Source organism: Anticarsia gemmatalis, chromosome 2, assembly GCF_050436995.1.
Source record: "Anticarsia gemmatalis isolate Benzon Research Colony breed Stoneville strain chromosome 2, ilAntGemm2 primary, whole genome shotgun sequence".
NCBI lineage: Eukaryota > Metazoa > Arthropoda > Insecta > Lepidoptera > Erebidae > Anticarsia > Anticarsia gemmatalis.
In genome coordinates, this window is record NC_134746.1 from 11,131,056 (window position 1) to 11,152,211 (window position 21,156).

The 21,156-nt window shown below is 34.0% G+C and overlaps 1 protein-coding gene across 3 annotated transcripts in view; it reads right to left on the minus strand.

Annotated features, from left to right (window-relative positions):
• Window positions 1–493: 493 nt before the first annotated feature.
• The window catches only part of Drip (aquaporin homolog protein drip), a 66,787-nt gene continuing 46,124 nt past the window's right edge, over window positions 494–21,156 (minus strand). For all 3 annotated transcript variants that reach the window (XM_076132349.1, XM_076132366.1, XM_076132358.1), the window contains 5 exons: window positions 8,583–8,726; window positions 6,380–6,451; window positions 4,303–4,440; window positions 4,050–4,130; window positions 494–1,476 (listed from right to left, as the gene is read on the minus strand). In XM_076132349.1, coding sequence (XP_075988464.1) covers window positions 1,372–1,476; window positions 4,050–4,130; window positions 4,303–4,440; window positions 6,380–6,451; window positions 8,583–8,726 — 540 coding nt within the window. In that variant the 3' untranslated portion in view covers window positions 494–1,371. The remainder of the gene's footprint in view (window positions 1,477–4,049; window positions 4,131–4,302; window positions 4,441–6,379; window positions 6,452–8,582; window positions 8,727–21,156) is intronic.

Here is a 21,156-nt window from a genome sequence, read left to right on the forward strand (position 1 = left end):
GCTACATTAATTAGTTCTTTGTATGGTAATGTTCGTAGCTCGTGGATATATTCGCAATTATGATTGTAAATGAAGTCTTGAATGACTGTTAGTCTAGGCTTTGAGTGTTAATTTAAACCGTTTGTAATATTTAGGAGATGAAAAAGGTCACGTAGCTTTAATAAAGTAGGTATTATGCATTGTGAATTGCTAAACAAAAATGAGTAGGCGTTTCGTTATTTAGACGTAGAACAAGATCTTTTGCCGATCTGATGTTTAATTTCTGTTAAATCAAATCAATTAGTCACTCTTTCTAACGTAGATACTGCGTACATCAATGGTATCATAGTATTTACTGAGATTACTAAGAATATTACTTACACCTAAGCATTAGACAGGGCACGTCTCTCATGTTCCTGATCTTAACTCCAGTCCTTAAGTTATTTGTGATCTTTAATATATGTGGATAGGCACTGTAGGAGTGTAGGTTGTAGTAAAAATAAAAAGTCCCAAATGATAATTAAAATATTTATTTTAAAATAAACATTTTGTGCGAGATTTGTTTTGATAAAAACATATAACCTCACAATAATATTAATCACATAACTAGCACAGGCACTCGAGTATGAACATGTTAAAGAACATCACTTAAAAATACTTAATTCACATAATATAAATAAACTTAATACTTTGTATATCTATTACTTAAATTATACTTCGATTTAGTTAAGAAAATAATGCCGTCATTTACTGTTTAATGGAAAGACCTTTATTTAGAATTAGAATGCTTTCTAATTTATGGTTAACGCATTATTACAGTGTAGTTATGACGTCATTGTTTCCTCAATTAAACGAACTATAGTCTATATCTTACTCCGACATAGGCTTCGAAAGGTATCGGTTTTCACAAAGCTTCGAGAACAAAACATTAACATTGAGAATAAACTTTGGATCACTCGTCGAATGTGTTGACGAATCAAACCTCATTGACAACGCACTATGTATTTCAATTTGGTCCAATATTCGAATAACATACAAGCTAATACTGTCGCCTCGCGCATACTTCCACATCTAACTTGCCAAATATTTTATTTTTTGATTAAAATGTAATATCAAATTTCTTTTGCAAAATTCGACTGCCTCTATGGCGAGGTCGGTAGTGTGTACTTGTGTATTGGACACTTCAAGCAAAGTCCTGCACCATTGCCCGGTTAATATCGGCTAGGTAGACATTAGTATCAAAATGTAAATGTGCGATAAATGTACAATTTAGGATACATCTCAGTACAGTATGCGCGAGGCAAGGGTACAATATAGTTAATAGGCACGGTGTATGACACGAGTACGTGACGATGTCGTCGCGCAGTCGCCGCGTAGTCGTCACGTAATCGTCTAGAAGTCGTAGGAGCCGCTGTCACCGGTCTTGCCGATGCGGAAGATGAATTTGTAGAGGAGTCCAGCGACGGCACCACCGGCAATCGGTCCAACCCAGTATACCTGGACAATAAAAAAAATTACTTAGTCAGTTATAACCATTAGATATTGTTATTGTTGATTTCATGAGGCCATTTTTTTATTTCTGTGGTTTGTTGAGTATTGTATTACCCAAAAGGGGTTAAAAATGTAAAAAAGCAAAACCGTTTTGTGAACCGCTTAGGTAATCAAAGTGCATTTATTAAGTTAATCCCTAAGCATACGCCCAAAATCTGCTTAGTACATCCTACAAAATGACAGGGCACAAAGAAAAAGAAGCAAGTGTATTCTTATTTGCCAGTCACGAAATAATGCTGTTATGTATCGTTAAACACAAAATAAGAGCAAGAGACGAACTAATCTTTATAAATGACAGACAGGGTCAAACTTTCATCGAGTGATATTTATAGCATTTGTATAACACGTTCGATTTCCGCTCCGGCGCCAATCATTGTTAAGTAACTTCTTAATTATCAAACAGGGTTGTCTCACTACGACAATCATTAGAAATATGCAAAACTTATTGCTCAGATATTGTTAACGGAAATTTATTATGAAAATAAACGAGGAAATTTTCGTTTTTAATAGATCCTACTGCACAAAAACTTTGAAACTAAAAAATATTTAATATAAATCGGGCGCCAATGGTCAGAAGTGCGATTCCCTACAGTCGAGTATCGAAAGTTTGACATTTTAAATGTACATCCCTCTAGAAGCGCTGATCGATAGTGGTAGACAATACGGTATTTATGACATTGACAAGGTGAAACATTTTACGGTACATTTAGTAAAATCTACTTAACTACAAAAAAAAGCTATATAAAATCTGAAAACTCCGAAGATCGATAGCCCCTATCTCAATTTCCGTATTCACACCAGTTAGACACTCGCGAGTTATCGTTAATTGTAACTACAGCGTGAAATGGTATTAATTGATGTTACATAAATGTCGGAAGGGCTTAAATCTATCACGGTATATAGCCGTCAATTACTTTTAACATACAGACTTCACGCAATCATAATATAATAATTAATAAAACTCTTGCGCAATTGAGAAGTTTGAGCTACACTATAAAAAATTTAGAGTTTAGACGAAAATATTTTTTGAATTTGTCGTAAATTATACAATTTAAAGATTAAGCTTTCCCTCTAATGAAAGCTTTATTCGTCACGATAAATAAACAATAAGCAGAAGCTTTAAACTATTTATTACGAGCCCGAGATCGCAAACTTAATGAGATATTCATTAAACCTATGTGTTTAAAGTGAGAGTTCGCCATAAAACGCTAGTTAATTAGACATTCTAGTCATAACACGGCGAAACATCAATCATTTGTGAGACGAACCTTCACTTCCTATCTATGAGTTAAACAACAACCTGCCAATATGCGAAAGTAGGCTTAATTATGACCAATTGATTGGAAAAGAAAATAAGAGATTCCGAACTATTGACTGAATTAATTAAATTGTATTTGTTTGACTTTCGTCTATGTGAAAATAGATTCGACGTTGTGAAAAATTATATCCAGGGGAACGCTTAGGCTGCTTTTTTTCTACGGGCAGAACTACTAGTTATACTACAAGTATATAAATATTGGAAAGTAAATTCAAATATAAAAGGATGTTTACGAAACTGTAGCTGGATTGTATTTATGTATAACAAAGCGTTTTCTAAATAATAAGCATATTTGTTCAGTTAATATTTCTCGTCTACATTGTGGCGATATTTGCATTCGTTGAATAACAATCTGCTCTGTATCGTGTTAACAAGTCTAGCCTTCGAAAATATTTACATACAAAATAACATGTTTAAATATCGATCAGTATTTAATTTCTTATTGCATTAATAAGTATTAATAAACATGCAAGAATTCCAACAATTAGAGAAGTCAAATATGTAAAAAATGTATTGATGAGTCAGTTTATTATTCGTGACTTTCTAAAGTTCATATATAAGTGAATCATTTTATCTCGGAACACATTAAAACATGAAATTATAATAACAAATTAGAATACTAAAGAGCTAATGAAAGGAAGAAATGATTGTTATTCTAGTAAATCTGTAATATCTAGTCAGAGTTCAAAAGTGATCGGAAAGTTACATGACTTCCTATGAAGATGAAACCAGTTTGTTAGGCGTCGATTGGCGAAAGTGTGCTCAATAATTAGTTGGTACATTCACAGTAAATGCGCAATTACCTACAATATTCTGTAATAAGCTCCGGGAGCGTTAGTCTGCGTAAGAAATTATCAGTTTTAGAACACAATGAGGTTCCAATAGCATTTGAAAGATTACGACGTACGGAATGGCTAAGTGAACTTTGGATACTTGATTTCTAAACTGAACGCGTTATGAGGTGTAAGTGGCGGTTACTCATCAAAATAGCTGCGCTACAGCTTTTCTCAGGTCAAAGGCTTTATTTTATGTTCCTATTCATGAGAATATGGACTAGCTTTCTAGTGGTTAACTGTCGATATCTACTTAAGATTCGAACTTTCGATGAAATATCCTTCGTGAACGTAATTGTTATTTTATCGGTTTAGGAGCTGATCTACATAAAGATAGACTTTCTCATATTATGGATATAGTTACTTACCCAGTGAGAGGTCCAGATGCCCATGACGAGGGCGGGTCCGAAGGAACGAGCAGGGTTCATGCTGGCGCCGCTGAAAGGTACCTGTAGACGACAAAATCAATTAAATAACCATTTCAATGTTCAATATTATGCCACATTTTATTACTTGCTGTTCATCTCCATTATGTTCCCAACCTTTTTTTTTACGACAGGCTCTTATTAACAAAATTCTACTAGACTTTTGACAGGGATATGTATCAGGTATTGTACTTACACAGGCAGCGTGGCAAGCGGTGATGCTAAGACCGATGGCGAGGGGCGCTGATCCCTTGATGTCGTTGCGGCGGCCGTCGCACACGCCGTGCACAACCGACACGAGTACGAATGTGATCAGAGCCTCGATCAGGACAGCCTACAAACATATATACATTTTGATAGAAAACAGGTTTACTAAATTCGAATGCTCAACATTATTTCAACGACGTTTATAATATAAGGGAACCTGTTGTACCTAGGCCGGTTTTTTAGAAATATATTTTTTATTGTGATTTGACGTGCAGCACACAAATCATATTTGCCTATTTTGAAATGTCAATTATTTGGGTACTCACCAAAAAAATATCAGAAATGTATATTTAATTATTACATAATATTTTTAAATTTAAAAAAAAATGGGAAATGTGGCCAAGGTACAACATACCCTATGTACCTAGGCCAGTAGTACGTTGTACCTAGGCCACATTGAAATTTGGGGGTAATTTAAGCAAATTATCAAGTTTTGTTAACTAAAATCATTTTATTGGATTTATTACAGTACACAGTATTATTACAGTATACAGTATTTAACAAAACATTTAAAAAATTCTCAAATGATCAAAATTTTAAAATGATAAAAATTTAAATAATATTCATAGCTTTTTTTATGCTTTTAAAACAAAATATTTAATATTTAAACAAAAACAACTAACTTTGGCCACCGTTTCGTAACATCACTTCGCTGCGCCTGCCAAACTCCATATGTGTATTTTGATGTTAAAAAAAATGAATATTGTGTCCCAAATAAAAAAAAAAGTTTTCCAAAATCTCACAAAAGACACATGTGGAACTTGGCAGGCGCAGCGACGATATCACATAATATAATATAACAAATCAATATACCTATATAGCATAGCAACGGAAAACAAAATATTGAAACAACTAGCTGACCCGCGCAACTTCGCTTGCGTCACCTAAGAGAATGGGTCAAAATTTTCCCCGTTTTTGTAACATTTTTCGTTGCTACTCCGCTCCTAATGACCTTAGCGTGATGTTATATAGCCTATAGCCTTCCTCGATAAATGGGCTATCTAACACTGAAAGATTTTTTCAAATCGGACCAGTAGTTCCTTAGATTAGCGCGTTCAAACAAACAAACAAACAAACAATCAAACAAACTCTTCAGCTTTATTATATTAGTATAGATTATCTTTACCTATATATAAATTATTATTTCTCTCTTAAATTTTAATCAGTCATTTGGACTAGCTATTATAAAAACACTATCAATAATGTCGATATATTATTCAGCCTTAAGCATTTAGTAGAAATCCCAGTACTTCTGTATCTCTGGAACATAATAAATTTCTCTGTTCTTGTTAATCTTATCTTATCTCCTCTTTTTCAGGCCATTTCCAGTTTTTAAGTGATTTTTGCATCGATTTCTGAAATAATAAAGATATTTAATTAGGAATATTATTACGTAAATGTGAAATAATTTAATAAAACATTCTCCTGGCCAAAGTACAACATCCAGGTTGTACCTTGGCCAGTGGCCAAGGTACAGCTGATCGACAGTGACCGAGGTACAACACTACTCCAACTTCACTAAAACGGTGATTTTATATAGTTTAGAATTTAAGTATCTCGTAAGTTTTTTATTGTGTTGAGACTTGTAAAATCAAAGAACCGATAGCATATAACAGTTAAGTGACTATTAGAAAACTTTTAAAACTATTGGACTTCAAAATATATTAGAAATACTTACTTTTTCACACAAAAAAGTTTCAGCGTCGATAACACCAAACACCGGCTTAATGGCGGTATGCGACTAAATGCACATTGAATAGTCTGTAGTGGCGTATCGAATACCGTAAACAGTAGAATTTAGTATCGCGCGAATATTTGAAAACGAGCCCAGTGGCCTAGGTACACATAGTGCCAAGGTACAACAGGTTCCCCTACTGATTGTTCTTACTGCGTAAGAACAAAATTTTAAAGAGATCAAATCAAGCGCTTGATCAACTTTTTGTAATTATGTCTACGTCACTCTATGTTTGACGATAATAGTAGACAAAAGGCCATAGATCTCTCACCTGTCCTTCAGTGACTCCATGCTGCGGCAGCGTCATACCGAACCCGCCCACTCGGTCCTCCGGCACGGCCAACTGCAACAACAACCACTTAATTACCTCTCTAACTCTTATGTACATATATACCAACACATCTTTCAACACTCTAATTTATGATAACTGTTCATGACTTTTATGTTAACCGTTTGAAATATTAACGCCATTAAAAACAAAACATTTCTGTTGACAGCGAAGATTTTAGAAGTTTGTATACATTCTGTTTTCTTAATGACCGGTTAATTTTAATAGTTATGCCTGATTAGAGAAATTTATATTCCTGATTGTAATCACGAACGATGCTCCCACGTTTCTTAACACCCACGTGATTCTAAACATTTACATGAAAGTACAAACGAACAATGTTGAGGAGACATACATAATACGGCGTTCTCATATCTGTCGATACATCAATCATGTAATTCATGAAGAGGCACGCATTACATTATTTATGCAACAATACATCATATGATATAGTTATTATTGAGAGTCGTGCGGTGGAGCGTGCGTCGTGATCGAGCGCGCTCGTCTTCCCTCATTAACAGAGGCGTCGAGGGCCAGTGAAATGTCGCACATAAGGTCGCATATCAACATGCGCCTTGTAAACCACTCGCCACTTGCTAATTAGCCACGCCGTAAACGTGCTAACATTTTACTCACTAATTCATTTACACGTAAACTTTGCGTGCCTATAATCACTATATGACTGACAACGGTGTTTGACTTCAAGCTTTTTGCACGTCCGAGATAGACAGGCTGTATCGAAATTCTTTTGTAATAAACGTTTATAAGTAATTGAGTGTCTTCACTTGCAAAATTTTCTGTCACGTTGCGAAATATGACCTTAAGTTTGGTCCTTAGATTTCGTGATACACAGTCTTTTTAAAAAGCTCTATTGATCGCGTCTTTAAATCGCACCATCAATTATATTAAGATGAGAACCTCGCGCTTGAATCATTTTTGAGTTTAATTGCAGTTAGTTTTGTCCTTAACAGTTCACGGAGCATATAACTACATATAAGTACCATATATCAAAGTTGTGACCTTTTCGAGTATCCCAAAGCTTTATAGCAGAGTTTAGTTCAATTAGTTCCACTATTACAGCGAAGGTCGCTCCACTTGGTTCTTTATTCTAAGATCATCAGTGTCACGGTGAACGAGACATTTTTTCCGACATCACATACATAAGGCTGTTAGAATGTCGATACGATGACAGCGCCTTTTATTGAAGGGTAATCGAGAAATTGTTTATTTATGAACTTTTTGTTATGTTTTAAGGATTAATACATTTATTATCTGTAAAATACTAAGCTATGATTACTAATTTTTAGTTACACATTTCAGATGCACCTCCAAAAGCTGTTTGCATTTTCTTTTATTTTTATAAAAAAATGAAAACTCAACCATATCTATATTATTATATCTTTTAATTTAGTACAATTCATCATATCAAATTATATGTAACATCTCGAGGCCTTCATTAGAAACCTTTATATTGATTTATATTTCACGTTATAATTATATTAAAAAGGCACTACTTATTTTAATGAAATCAAAATTTCAATAAGCAGATGTTCATTAAGGTGTGTAGTGCAAAAGTTGTTCACGATCAAACATATTAATTAAGTCATTACGCTCAAGTGCTCTTTGCTACAATTTATTTCGATATTAAATCAAACTCTTCATTTACGTATGAAATAAATTATGTAACGAGGCCGTTTGTATGTCGATAAATCAAATCTTATTAATGTCAGCTCAATGTTTGACTGTTCATTACTAGCGATGCACCTTCGAATTGCAAATGTTTTTGAAGCATAGTTCCTAGAAATAAATCTTAATAACATTTTTAATTCACTAACCTTAAAAATTGACTAATTAAGTACAAAACAGAAGGTTCTCTCATAACATCACTCAATCAGCATATTATGTTCTTTAATCAAATCAGTAGCGCGATTCTGTACAGTCGGTACTGTCGAGTATCGAAAGTTTAATATTTAGAATGTACATACCTACTGCCCAAATAGATCTTTCGCCCATTAGAGGTGCTGATCAGATTTTCATACAAAATTTCTCGATGACAGGCCGGTTACCGGTAGTCGATAGTATAGTAGAGAATCGAACTACAGCCCCTTTTCTTAAAGAGGTCGGAAAGAAGAGTAACAATACGTACCCTGATGAAAGCAGCTCCAGCAACAGCTCCCAGACATTGTACGATGATGTAGCAGACAGCCTTCAGCAGCTTGATGTCGCCGGCGACGAACAGACCGGCTGTCACCGCTGGGTTTATGTGTCCACCAGATACGTGCCCGATAGCCTGTAGACAAAAGAAAATATACGTTAATATAGTTGCACTGTTAAAAGAATACAAAGAATCTTCTGTTTCTTAGTGAAGTCAGTTTGACGCAGTTAAGTTTATCAGGAGTTGGCAAGGCAGCTGCAAGGTGTAGATAGTATGAAGATGAATAGGTACCTTGTTTGAAAAATATGCTTGATACCATTCGACATGGTATTTATTAAGTATCTAGCCATCAGATATGTACCACAATGAGCATTATTAGATTTTCTCACACGATCGAACCCTTAAAACGCGTATATTAGCCACTTACGACAGTTATATTACCTAATATTATTTACAACGCACGCTGCGATCTGTGATATAACAGTAAAACGGTGCGCAAATGTTAAAGTGCGGCCATCTGCGCAATTATCGAGTCTGTTGCCGTCAATATGGATTTTATCGTACAATAAATCTCAATTATACCAACCGACTTTAATTGTAATTGAATGTTTCAGTATCGGCATGCCTCTCTTATTATTTATTCGGTGGTATCAGGCGATCTATGACATGTAAAGAGCCTTTACAAAGAGCGTCGTGTAGCTGCCACTTAAGCTCGCAACTACATGACTAAAACATAATATTGTTATGTTGGTAGCTTTTCCCACGTATGTATTAAGCTTACAAGGAGTGGCTACTGTCTGACCTCTACAATGCAGTTTAATGAGAATACTACCAGGCATTTGAGGCTTTGTGTACGTATTTTACTGCTGTTGTGTTTGTGGTAGTTCACTAGACAGTATTGCGTGTTTCTATTAAAGGCTAGAGCGCACTTGTCAAGTACTACCGTCAAATAATGTTGTTAAGCAGTGTCTGCTTAACTTCTTGAAGTGAAATCAAGTAAGATAAAACTTTTCAAGTCCTCTGATGACAGCCCCTTGTCAGCTCTTAATTAATTGATTTGGTAATTAAAGGCCAAGTACAGTAAGTTACTTAACGTAAACATGACAGTACTAAGATTCCCAAAACCTCGAAAATTGCCACTTTCGGTAAAGGTTCCATCAATTGACATTGAGTGCATTGCATCTTAAATTCTCAAGAGTCTCATAAATAATATTATTAATTTATTGAGCACCTGAGCTAAATAACTGCTAATATTTTAATATAAGGTAATTAATTGGTATTCGTGAGTAGTGCTCACGTGAGCCGCGACAACAGTGAGTCATGTGCACTAAGCCTTATGTCACGGGTCAACACTATTTATTCGCAATTAACATTTTTAACTAACGTTATGTCATCGGAGCACTTGTGATGTAGGTCAGGGTAATTCGCAATATCAATTAGTGCAATTAACTTTATTTTTATAAAATAAATCATCCGCGAAGGTTTTTTGTAATTTCCTGTGTCGAATTATTTAGAAATTAGGAAGCGATTACATCTTTGTCCTTATTTTTATTGCGAGCTTTGTGTTATGCCGCCTCGTGTGTAGTACGCTGACATCCTGTCCTCGCTGAGGCGGTTTCAAAGTTATTAATAGCTAAGTTATTCAAAAAATGACCGTAATAAAATTGTTGGTCTTGCAATTTCCGTTCAGTGTACAATTATACACTTCCTACACAAGAACATAATATAGCAGGCGCGCAGATGACGGGTTAACGCAGGACAATGGGCAGTCACACTGACAATTAGTTAATCTATGATGTTAGATGCCGCCGATGATATAGCGAGGTGGTCACGTTCAGGGCCACGACTAGCACTTTATTGTCATAAACTTACAGTTCTATTATCCTCTAGATTATTCTTCTGTTAATATCGTCAGTTTATTTCCTTTGAATGTAATATGATTGATGACTTTTGAGTAATATTTACCAAGGTATTGTTTGAAATCGTTACATCTTTTGTCAGAGTAAACGAAGAGCTATATTGTGTATTTGTTTTATTTCTTACTTTTCATGTTGTAAAAAAACCTATTTTTGTAGAGATATGAATGTACTGATATCCAAGTATTTTTCGCATAGATAAACATCTAATTGCGATCCAGCAATCAGAATACCGAATCTCTCAAACATAACAACAGCATGTTTTCACATACTGCGAATCGGAAACAAACCAAATATTTTCATTGACATTATCATTACTATGATGTAAGCAACATTGAGCTGTCGTGCACAACGACGCGAATTTATTACATCAAATATTTTGTTCATTCCGTTCAATTATACAATTTATTGATGAGCGGCAAATAGTAGCGGTGTTTCAACCTTGACTTTGAGAAATATAAACTAAATCGTTTGATTATAATATGATTCATAAAAACCTTGAACAAGAACCAATTAAAGAGGTGAAACGACCAATTAATAATCACAAGTCGTCCTAAATGTTATAGTTTTTAAATGGCCCGAAGTCCTTACTATTTCAAGTGAGATATAATGTATCGTGTCAAGTGATAATTATGTGAGAACCAAAACAGGATAAGGATAATTAAAATAATAGAATGTAGTTACATTAATGAAATAATTTAGATAAGAATTTTATGATGTAATGGTGCTTTTTGAACGAAGCAAATTATGTGATGACTGAAATAGTTGAAACATTTTCAATTGTATTACAACTATGAGAGGACTTTGCTTGAATTTTAAAACATGTTTTTGCATCATTCATTAAGAACTTACATAGTTACGTAACAATTTATGTGTTTCTGCGTAGTATCGACAGGAAGAGAATATAGGGTCTATTTAATTTATTAGTTCAAAAGCCGGTTATAGATATCAATCAACTGGTTCCCATGTATATTATTAAACAAACTATCGAAGTTTTTTGTAAATTAATTAATAGTTAATTGACTAGATTCGCCAGGTGTTTTCTGCTAATCGGTTACTATAAATACATAATGAGGTGTGGAATTGTAAATCATGGATCTATTTTATAAATTGCCGAAAATTTATCGTCTATAGTAACAAAATCTTTTAAATTTTTGCATAGATTTCTTAGGATCACAATAAGTTAATTGATGATTTTTGAACTAGGCTTAATATCTATAAAGCCCTGAGTAGAATAAACTTCAACGATTGCTAATGACTTGATTAGTACGCGTCAACCTCATTCCTAAAGAAATAGATGTAACCTAATTCCTAAAGAAATAGAAGAAAAAGCTATGCATACTAAGATAGCAATATTCCTAACACATGCACAGACCATTTCAATGAGCGTATTTTCTTGAATGAACTCCAATTATGAAAATTCTGCCTAGTGTTTGATACTACACACAACACATGAGTACTCGGATCTAGTCTCTTATATGTCTGTTTGTTTTTAAATGATGCTGGAATGAAGCTCGGAAACTAGCGATAATAGGCTTTTATGTGATTCGCAGTTACTTAAATGTTATACCATCATCACATATTTGGATAAATGAATCTTGCAAGTAGTGGGAGTGCATTACAAACGACTCTGTAGCAACGTTAATCGTAAACATAAAAGTTCAATGTTGATGTCGGTAAGAGTGTCACGGTCCTTCACGGTACATCAGCCGTCATCTGCTATGAACTTAGATCCTGTTCGACACATATGATGCATGCGGGTGCGGCTCTAGCACTCTAAAAGTTGCATCGTTGAACTATTGAGAGCTGAGTTAAAGGTCTTAAGGTGCTTGAAGATGGCTTTACAGCGTAGAATCTACGTATTCTTTGTACTATAGTATCGCTTTCTTTAAGAGCAATTATGAGTTTCACGTTTTCAAACACTCAAACCTTTACAAACAGAAAACGATGTAGTCTTATGGTATAATACTTATGAGCATTTAATCCTTAAATGTGTCATGACCCAGCTTTTAGTGTGGTGGTGTGTGTAATTAACTGTTATAAGTAGGTAGCACTAAAAGCGTGTCTGTGTGCTTTTTTAATAATATTTTACATGTTAAGAGTGTGGAACGACAATTTGTTGTTTTAATTGATGTCGAAAGTCGTGGCCGAAAAATTGAAAAAGTCAGAGAAATTAATGAACCGGTAACCTGTACGAATTGCTGTAACTGTATTGAAGTTACCGAAACATAACTTGATTATGCCATTAATTAATTGTGTCAGTCAGTTGACACAATATCGGACATTGCAATTCTAGATTAATTGCCGCCATATTAGGCTAGTATCAAATAAAAAAGAATATTTTATGTATGTGTATCGAAAGGTGATTTATCTCCGGATGCCGCACCTAGGACATAGACAAATGTAATAACACTTGAAACATTTTCCTTGATCCTAATAGTATAAATATCAATATTTCTTTTTTGATGTAATTAATGTGACGTCCATTAATTGAAAAACGTCTTTTTAATTTTAAGGCGATCGTTTATATAACCGCCTCCTGTATTTATATGTAAATTAGGATAAAACACATAAAGTCATGAGTTACAATTTGAAATAAATGTGTTTAACGGATAATCAAAATTCAATGTTAATTTTATCGTGTTGACCATAACTCAAAAACTTAGTTTCCCTCCCATTCTCTAAGCATGTTACACCATAATAAGAGTAATACTGCACGACCTTTCAACACATAAGAATCATGAGTGTCTATTAGAGGCACATGCGCATAAAACTTAATTACAATACAAGCCTACATAATAACTCAACACCCTTCGAGCACATTCGCTAACCGAATCGGCATGTGCTCATGTATGATGTAAGGTTTGTAGGGCGGGCGCGGGTGCGCATGCGCGGTGCATTGACCACCGGCCACCATGCGACATGCGTGCGCGGCGGTCACCGAACGATCAAGGGCGTCTACAATCCCTAACATGGCTGCGGAACAAGACACGAACTGTTTACATAAGTTCCGAGAAAGCTCCAGACATTGACGTAAAAATCTACTTTACAATATTCTTTCTTAAATTAACTATAATGCTATAAGTGAAGCTGTACAAAAGTAATTAACATACGTATGTTGTTGTATGAGTTTATTTGTGGTTAATGTTTGCTTATTGCTATGATAAAAATTTAAATGTTGAAGCTTATATCTTGTACCAAATAATAACGGTAACACGCGCATAATACACACACGTACCCGTTCTCCACTGGTGTCGACAAACACCGGATTTATTTATATTCGAATACTTACTAATTGCTTCAAACAAATCAATCCTTTCGTACCCAAATCTAATTTGGGTTACCGTATCGCTTTTATTTTGTTTTTTTAACATTACGTACATTTAAATTATTTAATTTTATTACAGTACTTTCCTTGAAATTATCGTCGATCCTTCACGATTTCCGTTAAGGACCGACATCAAATTAATGATTACTTGGAAAATACATTTTAGGTTACGGTTATCAGTAATGTTTGCTATCAACATCATTAGTCAGTTTTGCTGACACGTTGAATCATTATCGTTTTAAATATACTAACATCGTTTAATATCCAGTTAAATTTATGTTAATTAATTTCTTACATGTATTTTTAAACTGCCTACGCAAATAAGATAGTGAGGATTAATGCAAGAGATCTTTTGAGGCATTAAGTATAGCACCTTGTCTTCATTAGTATGTGGTGAATTTTATTGCTAAGTAAAATATTTTTCATTTGATTATAAATAGTTTTCATGGAAAAGTAGTTAGTGGAAAACCGCATATAAATTCACTGAATGCTAGCCAAACCTACGTGCCGTCCAAATCAGTGCAACACGGCGAGATTGTTGATTTATCACACGGTCGCACGACTCACGTACATACCTATGGACACCTGCGCACATGTGCCATATTACATTCATTTATTATATTAACCACAAACTGCCTACATCGAGCAAAGTGAATGTTCTAATCGGACACAATTTTGATTATTTTTCCAAGAATTTGAGGTTTTGGTTTGTCCCAACTCAACTCTTTTGTGGTATTTTAAAGGAAGATACTTATTGAAACACTAGGTAATAAAGATATTTTAAATGTGCATGAGTCTGTTTTTTGACCTATTGCAGGAAATACGAGGTCAATATCTCAAGTGTCAGACTTCCGTTCATCTCCGCAGCATCTAAAGTATCAAGTTGACCTGGAAAGTTTATAAATTGGGTCGATTCGGCTCCTTTAATGTAAGTGCATTTTGCGATCTGCATAACGGCCCCGTTGATAAGGAATTCAGATCCGTTACTTGTACATACATTGTGCCTTTTACTCTGTTAACTGTAAACTTAGTTCAATGAAGCTTGGCATCGATGTCACACCAAATATTTGCTCGTCTAGAGGTGTTTGTGAATGTTGTTAAGCCTCTTCGGAAGCATGTGGAGAAGAAAAAGAACAAATAAACGCTTAATTAGGTAAAAATATTGGTTGCGGTTGTTTGTCATCCGATTAATATTGCTTGAACTGAATCTTTTAAACGGACATTTGAAAACTAGGACGGTTGAATAGCAATTAATTAGTCACAACCTCCAGTAAGGACCATCAAAGTAGGCATCGATAATGAGGATAATATATTAGAACACCTTGAATATTGATCGCAAACAAGTCCAAAAGCGGATAACTTGATGGATGTTGTCCAAGCGAGTAAACAACTCACTTCTGTAGGTCAGTATCCAAACTGAAAAGTTTAATGATCGCGCTCCAATTTGTACCTGCATCGTGAGACTTGAGACGTCAAGGCGGAAAGACGGACGGAAAGTTCAAATAACTCGAGGTACTACACGTAGGTAGAAATTCCTACAAACCTACTGATCAAATCTGATTGCTTGAACGTTTACTGCCGAGCCTAGAGCTTAACGATTTTGTATAAGGTGCTGCTACTAAGATATGTGTAGTTCTATGTTGCTGAGTTTATGTTTTACGAGCTCTTATCATCCACCCATATAATATGTATCCTTAACAACAATAAATTGCGTCAATATATTATTATAATTTCAACAAGGTATGTGAAATGAAAGTCCGTCTTTTCACATTTCTAACATAATACTAGTAAAACTAAGCATCATCTTAACTGTAAGTATTTAAAATTCTTTAAAAAGTGGAAAGGTAATTAAAACAAACATGAAGTGTTTGTTTTAATTACCTTTCATAAATCAATTTGTTATCGACAAACTACAGTATCTGAACGCGTCTAATGAATTCCTATGTTGCGTGCGACATCCAAGTTATTTAATCCTTAACGATATAAATATGCATGAGCTTACTTAATAGCTATATATCTTAAGTTTACGATTCCCCATTATCGTTATGCATTTCTCCGATGCGAGAGTACTGCATTCCTTCACATATTTACGTCCAACAAATGTAAATTACATGTAATCTCACCAGGCATCATCTAAGCGTAGAGATATGGTCTCTTTTACGACCTTCTCATGTTATACCTTCACGTTATAATATAATTTAGGGTCTTAGGGAAATGTAAGTGTGATGCATGAGCCATAGTTGAACGGATTATGGAAGAAACCATTTGAAAGTAATCTTGTTATGCTTCTAGTTACATTTTGTAAGGTAACAATAATACTGTAGCGTACTAAATATGTTTAATTGATAGTAGTCCCAATAGAGTCTGATGGCTTTTTAATAAGTCATAACAGAACGTGTCACCTTATTCCCTGATGAAAAAACACACCTAAATTGCGGGTAATTTATGACGATTTCATAGAATTTATTACTTTACTAGGACATCGCCCAGGGATTACTATCTTTAATTATTTAGTATTTAGTCATAAATAATAACTGAGTACCGACGTAGAGTAATTATTTCATTCCAAATTCTAGTTAAACTAATTGGACGTAGTAAGATTGCGATCTTACCAGTCGGCTAGTCGCCTAACATTCGTATTAAAAGCAATTGAGTCTACGAATGCTAATTATCACGTTCACAAATCGTTTGCCACCTATTTGCCAAGTATTTGCATACGTTTCAAGAACAATCTCAATTTTATTGCTCTATGTAATCGATCGTTCCGAAGAAGGCAATCTCATTGCACTTAAAATGTTAATAGCGTTGAATAACTTTATTGTAGACTCTTGACAGGTCTTGTAAATTATATGTCATTTAATTAGCTTGTCAATGTCAAAATATTATTGCTATGGGAACAAGTCATAATGAAAGATGTCAAAAGAGTCATTCAGACAAGCTCAAAGTGGAATTGATATAAACTATCAAGTTAAAAGTTTCACCTAATATTGTACTCCTTATTTGCCACACGTTACTCTTTGAATCAATAGCAATCGTCAATGGTCATTTGTCAATCGATACATCAAGATAATTATACCCACAAATTGCTCGTATTCAGCCTACTTATAAGATCGCCTCGAGTAACAGTACCGTACGAATAAATCCGTCAGTTGTCGCCTGTCGCGTCGCTACAAAGTTTGTATAAAACCTGCGCGCACGCACGGCGCCAATAAATTAGCGCTAAGTGCTACGAGCTTTCTGTTCATGGCACAAGTTATACGCAACGGCGGGAATATAAAACGTTATTTCAATTTATGTAGAGCATCTTTGTATGAATAATTGAATAAAGCACGCTTGTGAAGCTTGTTAATAGTGGTATTTTTAGACTGCTGTAAGACGGGTACATATTGGAAACATAAGTTCCCAAAAAGGGTTGGCGTCAGTCATGTAGCTGGTTGTAAAAACATCAGCCAAATACTTTGACAGTACATTTTTGAGAAATAAAACTTTCTGTGTCGACTACAATAATAAGGATAAGGACAAGACTAAGAAGGAGGTGAATAGATTAGGTTTCATTTATTTCATAAAGTGTATTGTACTCTGCATACTCAATTTTAGTTGAAAAAAACGTTCCGATAATTTCTACTTAGTAAGCAATGTTTCACTAAAGTATATAGTCCAGATTACTTTGATAAGCGATCTACTAAGTAGCGTCAGTAGCGGTATCATCGTGTAACGCATATTGAGTTGTCCTAACATATTCTATGTGATAGTTCACACTCTATTTAGCATTCTCATTGAACTATGTTAGGTAACATGGGAAAGAACAACCTTCCGTATCCTTTACTCTACATAAGATAGTATTTACATAAGGTGCGGAAACATTTATACATATTCTAGTTGCTACGTGAGTTGCTGAATAGAAATAAATGTTTTTATAAACTAGTTGTTTTTACCTCATTTTGGAAACAGTTGTATAAACTGGTTTACTTGAATGAAATAACATTACTTGCTTTACTTTGTAAATTAAGACGCGCTTTGAATATCGAACAAAATTTCCTTTTTTTTGCAATTCTCTATCGTTAGCCAGTAGCACGCCTGACTATCGACAAATTTTGTATGAAATTCTGATCTGTAGCGCGATTCTTTACAATCGGTACTATAAAATATCGAGAATTTTAAAAGTTCCTACGGCGCTGATCAGATTTTCATAGATTTTTCCGATAGCCAGTTCAACCAGCTAGCTATCGATTCGTAGTCAACAGTAGTAAGAAATCCTCCCTCAGTAACTCAAGTGAATTTCGTAAGAACTCATTTTGAAAAACACTTTAATGTCAACTGAAGAAAATGACGCTTCTTGACGCTACAATAAACATTTGAAAATGTATCTTAAATTGTCTTATTAGCTACAATTATAACGAATGACTAGTCTCCAACCAAATTATTGGCTATAAAGTGTGAATTACATACAAACATGTCAATATACTTCACACATATATTTACATAGAAACGCTAATGAGTGAGCAAAGGTATCGTATCTGTATTGAAATGATACATAAATGGTCACGAAGTTCAGAAAACGTTGAAAGTCTTGAGAATTGCTTTTCCAATTTATTTTTCTCAGTATTCAGGGAGGAAATGTATATTTGCTTTTAAGTACAAGTTACTAATGCCTCCTGTCTTTTGCCTTTGTGTAATGATGACTAGATTGTAGATATATCAAAGCAGCAACTTCTGTATACAAGTAAGGTGAGTTGTTAAAGTGCGATGTTTCTTTCTATATTTATAGATAGAAAACCAGACTGGTAAGGTTGTCTAAGAGTAAATATTATCATTAATTAAATATAATATTAATACATGTAAGTAAAATTGTTTGATATAAAATATGTTTGAATTACCGTAGTCTTGTTAGAGAAGTCAAGTTAAAAGATTCAGAACCTCCCGGTTTCAATAAAGCTATCTATAGTATGTTGTAATAGGTATTTTAAAGATTACAGAATATATTGCATGCATTCAACACAAGTAGATAATGCCCTTTAATTTAATACACGAACAGATCGCAAACGCCAATATTATTGACTTGAATTACACCTTTCCTAAAGCTCGGGAAACATAAATCATGCAAATACACATTTATTTAAACAGTATTACGTACATTACGTAATTTATCGTGATGACGGTACATTCAATGTCAGAAGACAGGTTAACGATCTTGAGTTTAATAAACTGTTATTTAGCGATAAATTAGTTCCATTCACGATGGGTGCTGTAATTTTGGTTGTCCATTAAGTTGGCGCTTTTAAGCAAACGTCTATTGAGAACATATATCCTCCTAATTGGAATAGAGATGTGACAACAATCATCTACATTAGCGACAGAAAGAGCTTTAAAATTAGAGTATTGATTGTTAGAAGTATAACATACTTCACAAATCAAATAATTTGTTTGCTCAAACATGGTGTTCATAGATTAAATTAATGAACAATGGTTGACTGCAAAGTTGCTTGTATCATACGATCCATAATGCAATTTCATTTCATAAGCAAAAATTCTACTAGGAAATTTTGATAAGTTGACTTCAAATTGTTTGTATCACGATCCATAATGCAATCTCATTTCATAAGCAAAGATTCTACTAGGAAATTCAACAGATAAAACACGTCGGTCATGAGCCAAAAAAACTGATTATGAAGTAAATTATAACATAATTTCAACACATTAGAACAATAATGATCACGGAAGCCTATGGTATTGTATTTAAGGGCTATAATGAATGAAATTAAACTATTTTATTCATGTTACCTTCTTTTGTGGTCTGTTTAACAGTAACATTTTACTCAACGCCTTATTTCCTCAACATATTACATAATGTACTAGGTTTAAGTTACCTAATATAAATACATAAATATGTATTCAAGTAGAATGCGTTAATATATTTTAAGATATGCGATCATCGTTTCTCCTGGCTGGATATAAAAAATGATAATATAAAAGTGTCTGCAAAACTTTTATAATATAGAGCATGAAAATATTTCGAATCTGTAGCAAAATTTTCTATAAAATTCTGTCTGTTTGATAACTTTATCTTCTTTACAAAGAGATATTGCTCTCTTTAATATGGGTTTATCGTTTATAACCTCATATTCAGACGAAGTAATCTAGAATGTCACAACCATTATGAAACAGGTTAATAATCCAAGTCTGCGTATTAATGACCTTAATGAAACGACCTTCACATATACAACGAAATGAATGGACACCAGATACAATATTGATGATCAACATCACTCATCGAGAAAAATATAATACTTGCGGACACCTAAAACAATAGCACCGATTAATATCCATTTACATGTTAATCGATCGACTCGAATTGCTGAGGCCACCTCTACTACTCGACTAACTTACGCGTAATATAGTTCATACACTTAAAAACGTCTTAAGCTACGGTTAAATAAGGTATACAATTGCTTAACTTGTGATTCAACAATGCAATTGTGTATTCGCAAGCAGTTTGTCGAATAACAATTCATTTCGTATGATAGTCGATTAATGATCGATTGTATCGGTTCACATGCACGTCACTACAAACATATCATGGGATAGAACGATCGTGACTAAACTGACACTGAGTGGACTCCACAAATAGGCGATTAAGGGGCGCGTTATTAATTTTTAGTCGATTAAGAAATTTAATCGAACTAGACTAGAGATTATATCTGATGCTAGATAACATGGCATCGTGACTGAGCTAAGTACATATTGTACAAATATTGAAGTCAATAGTCATGATACATTTGCTAACTACAATCTCATTTGATTCACTATCAATCATTCTGTCAATCGTAAAAGCAAACTAATATTCAATGTTTGTTTTTAATGAGACTGAGGCTTTCTAGTTATAAAGCTAGATGCAATTTTTATGTTTAAGTTTAAAAAGCAGTCAAAATTCTATTGCGGAAACGGCTTATAATAATAAAAAATAATCAGTCTTAGCACATTAAAAAGAACGTGTAAAGTAAGTACAATTGTACTTTACAATGAGACAGTAATTAGCTACAAACGTAATTGAAAACAAATCAATCAATTACCGCACTTACATAGATTGAATTGAACAGTGAAATCAAAATGTTCTTGCACTTTTACGAGAACTGTCAATTAGTACCGCCATTGACAGATAAAAATAAAATAAACATTAGCAAATCGATCGATTATATTTACAAAATGGACGCGGAGAAAGTGTCGCAGTTCAGCATTTACTTTCACTATCTTTAAAAAAAAGTTGAGGTTTTTAATAGTAACTTTCGTCCATCAAGACTAGTTTGTTGTCCGATTGTAATTA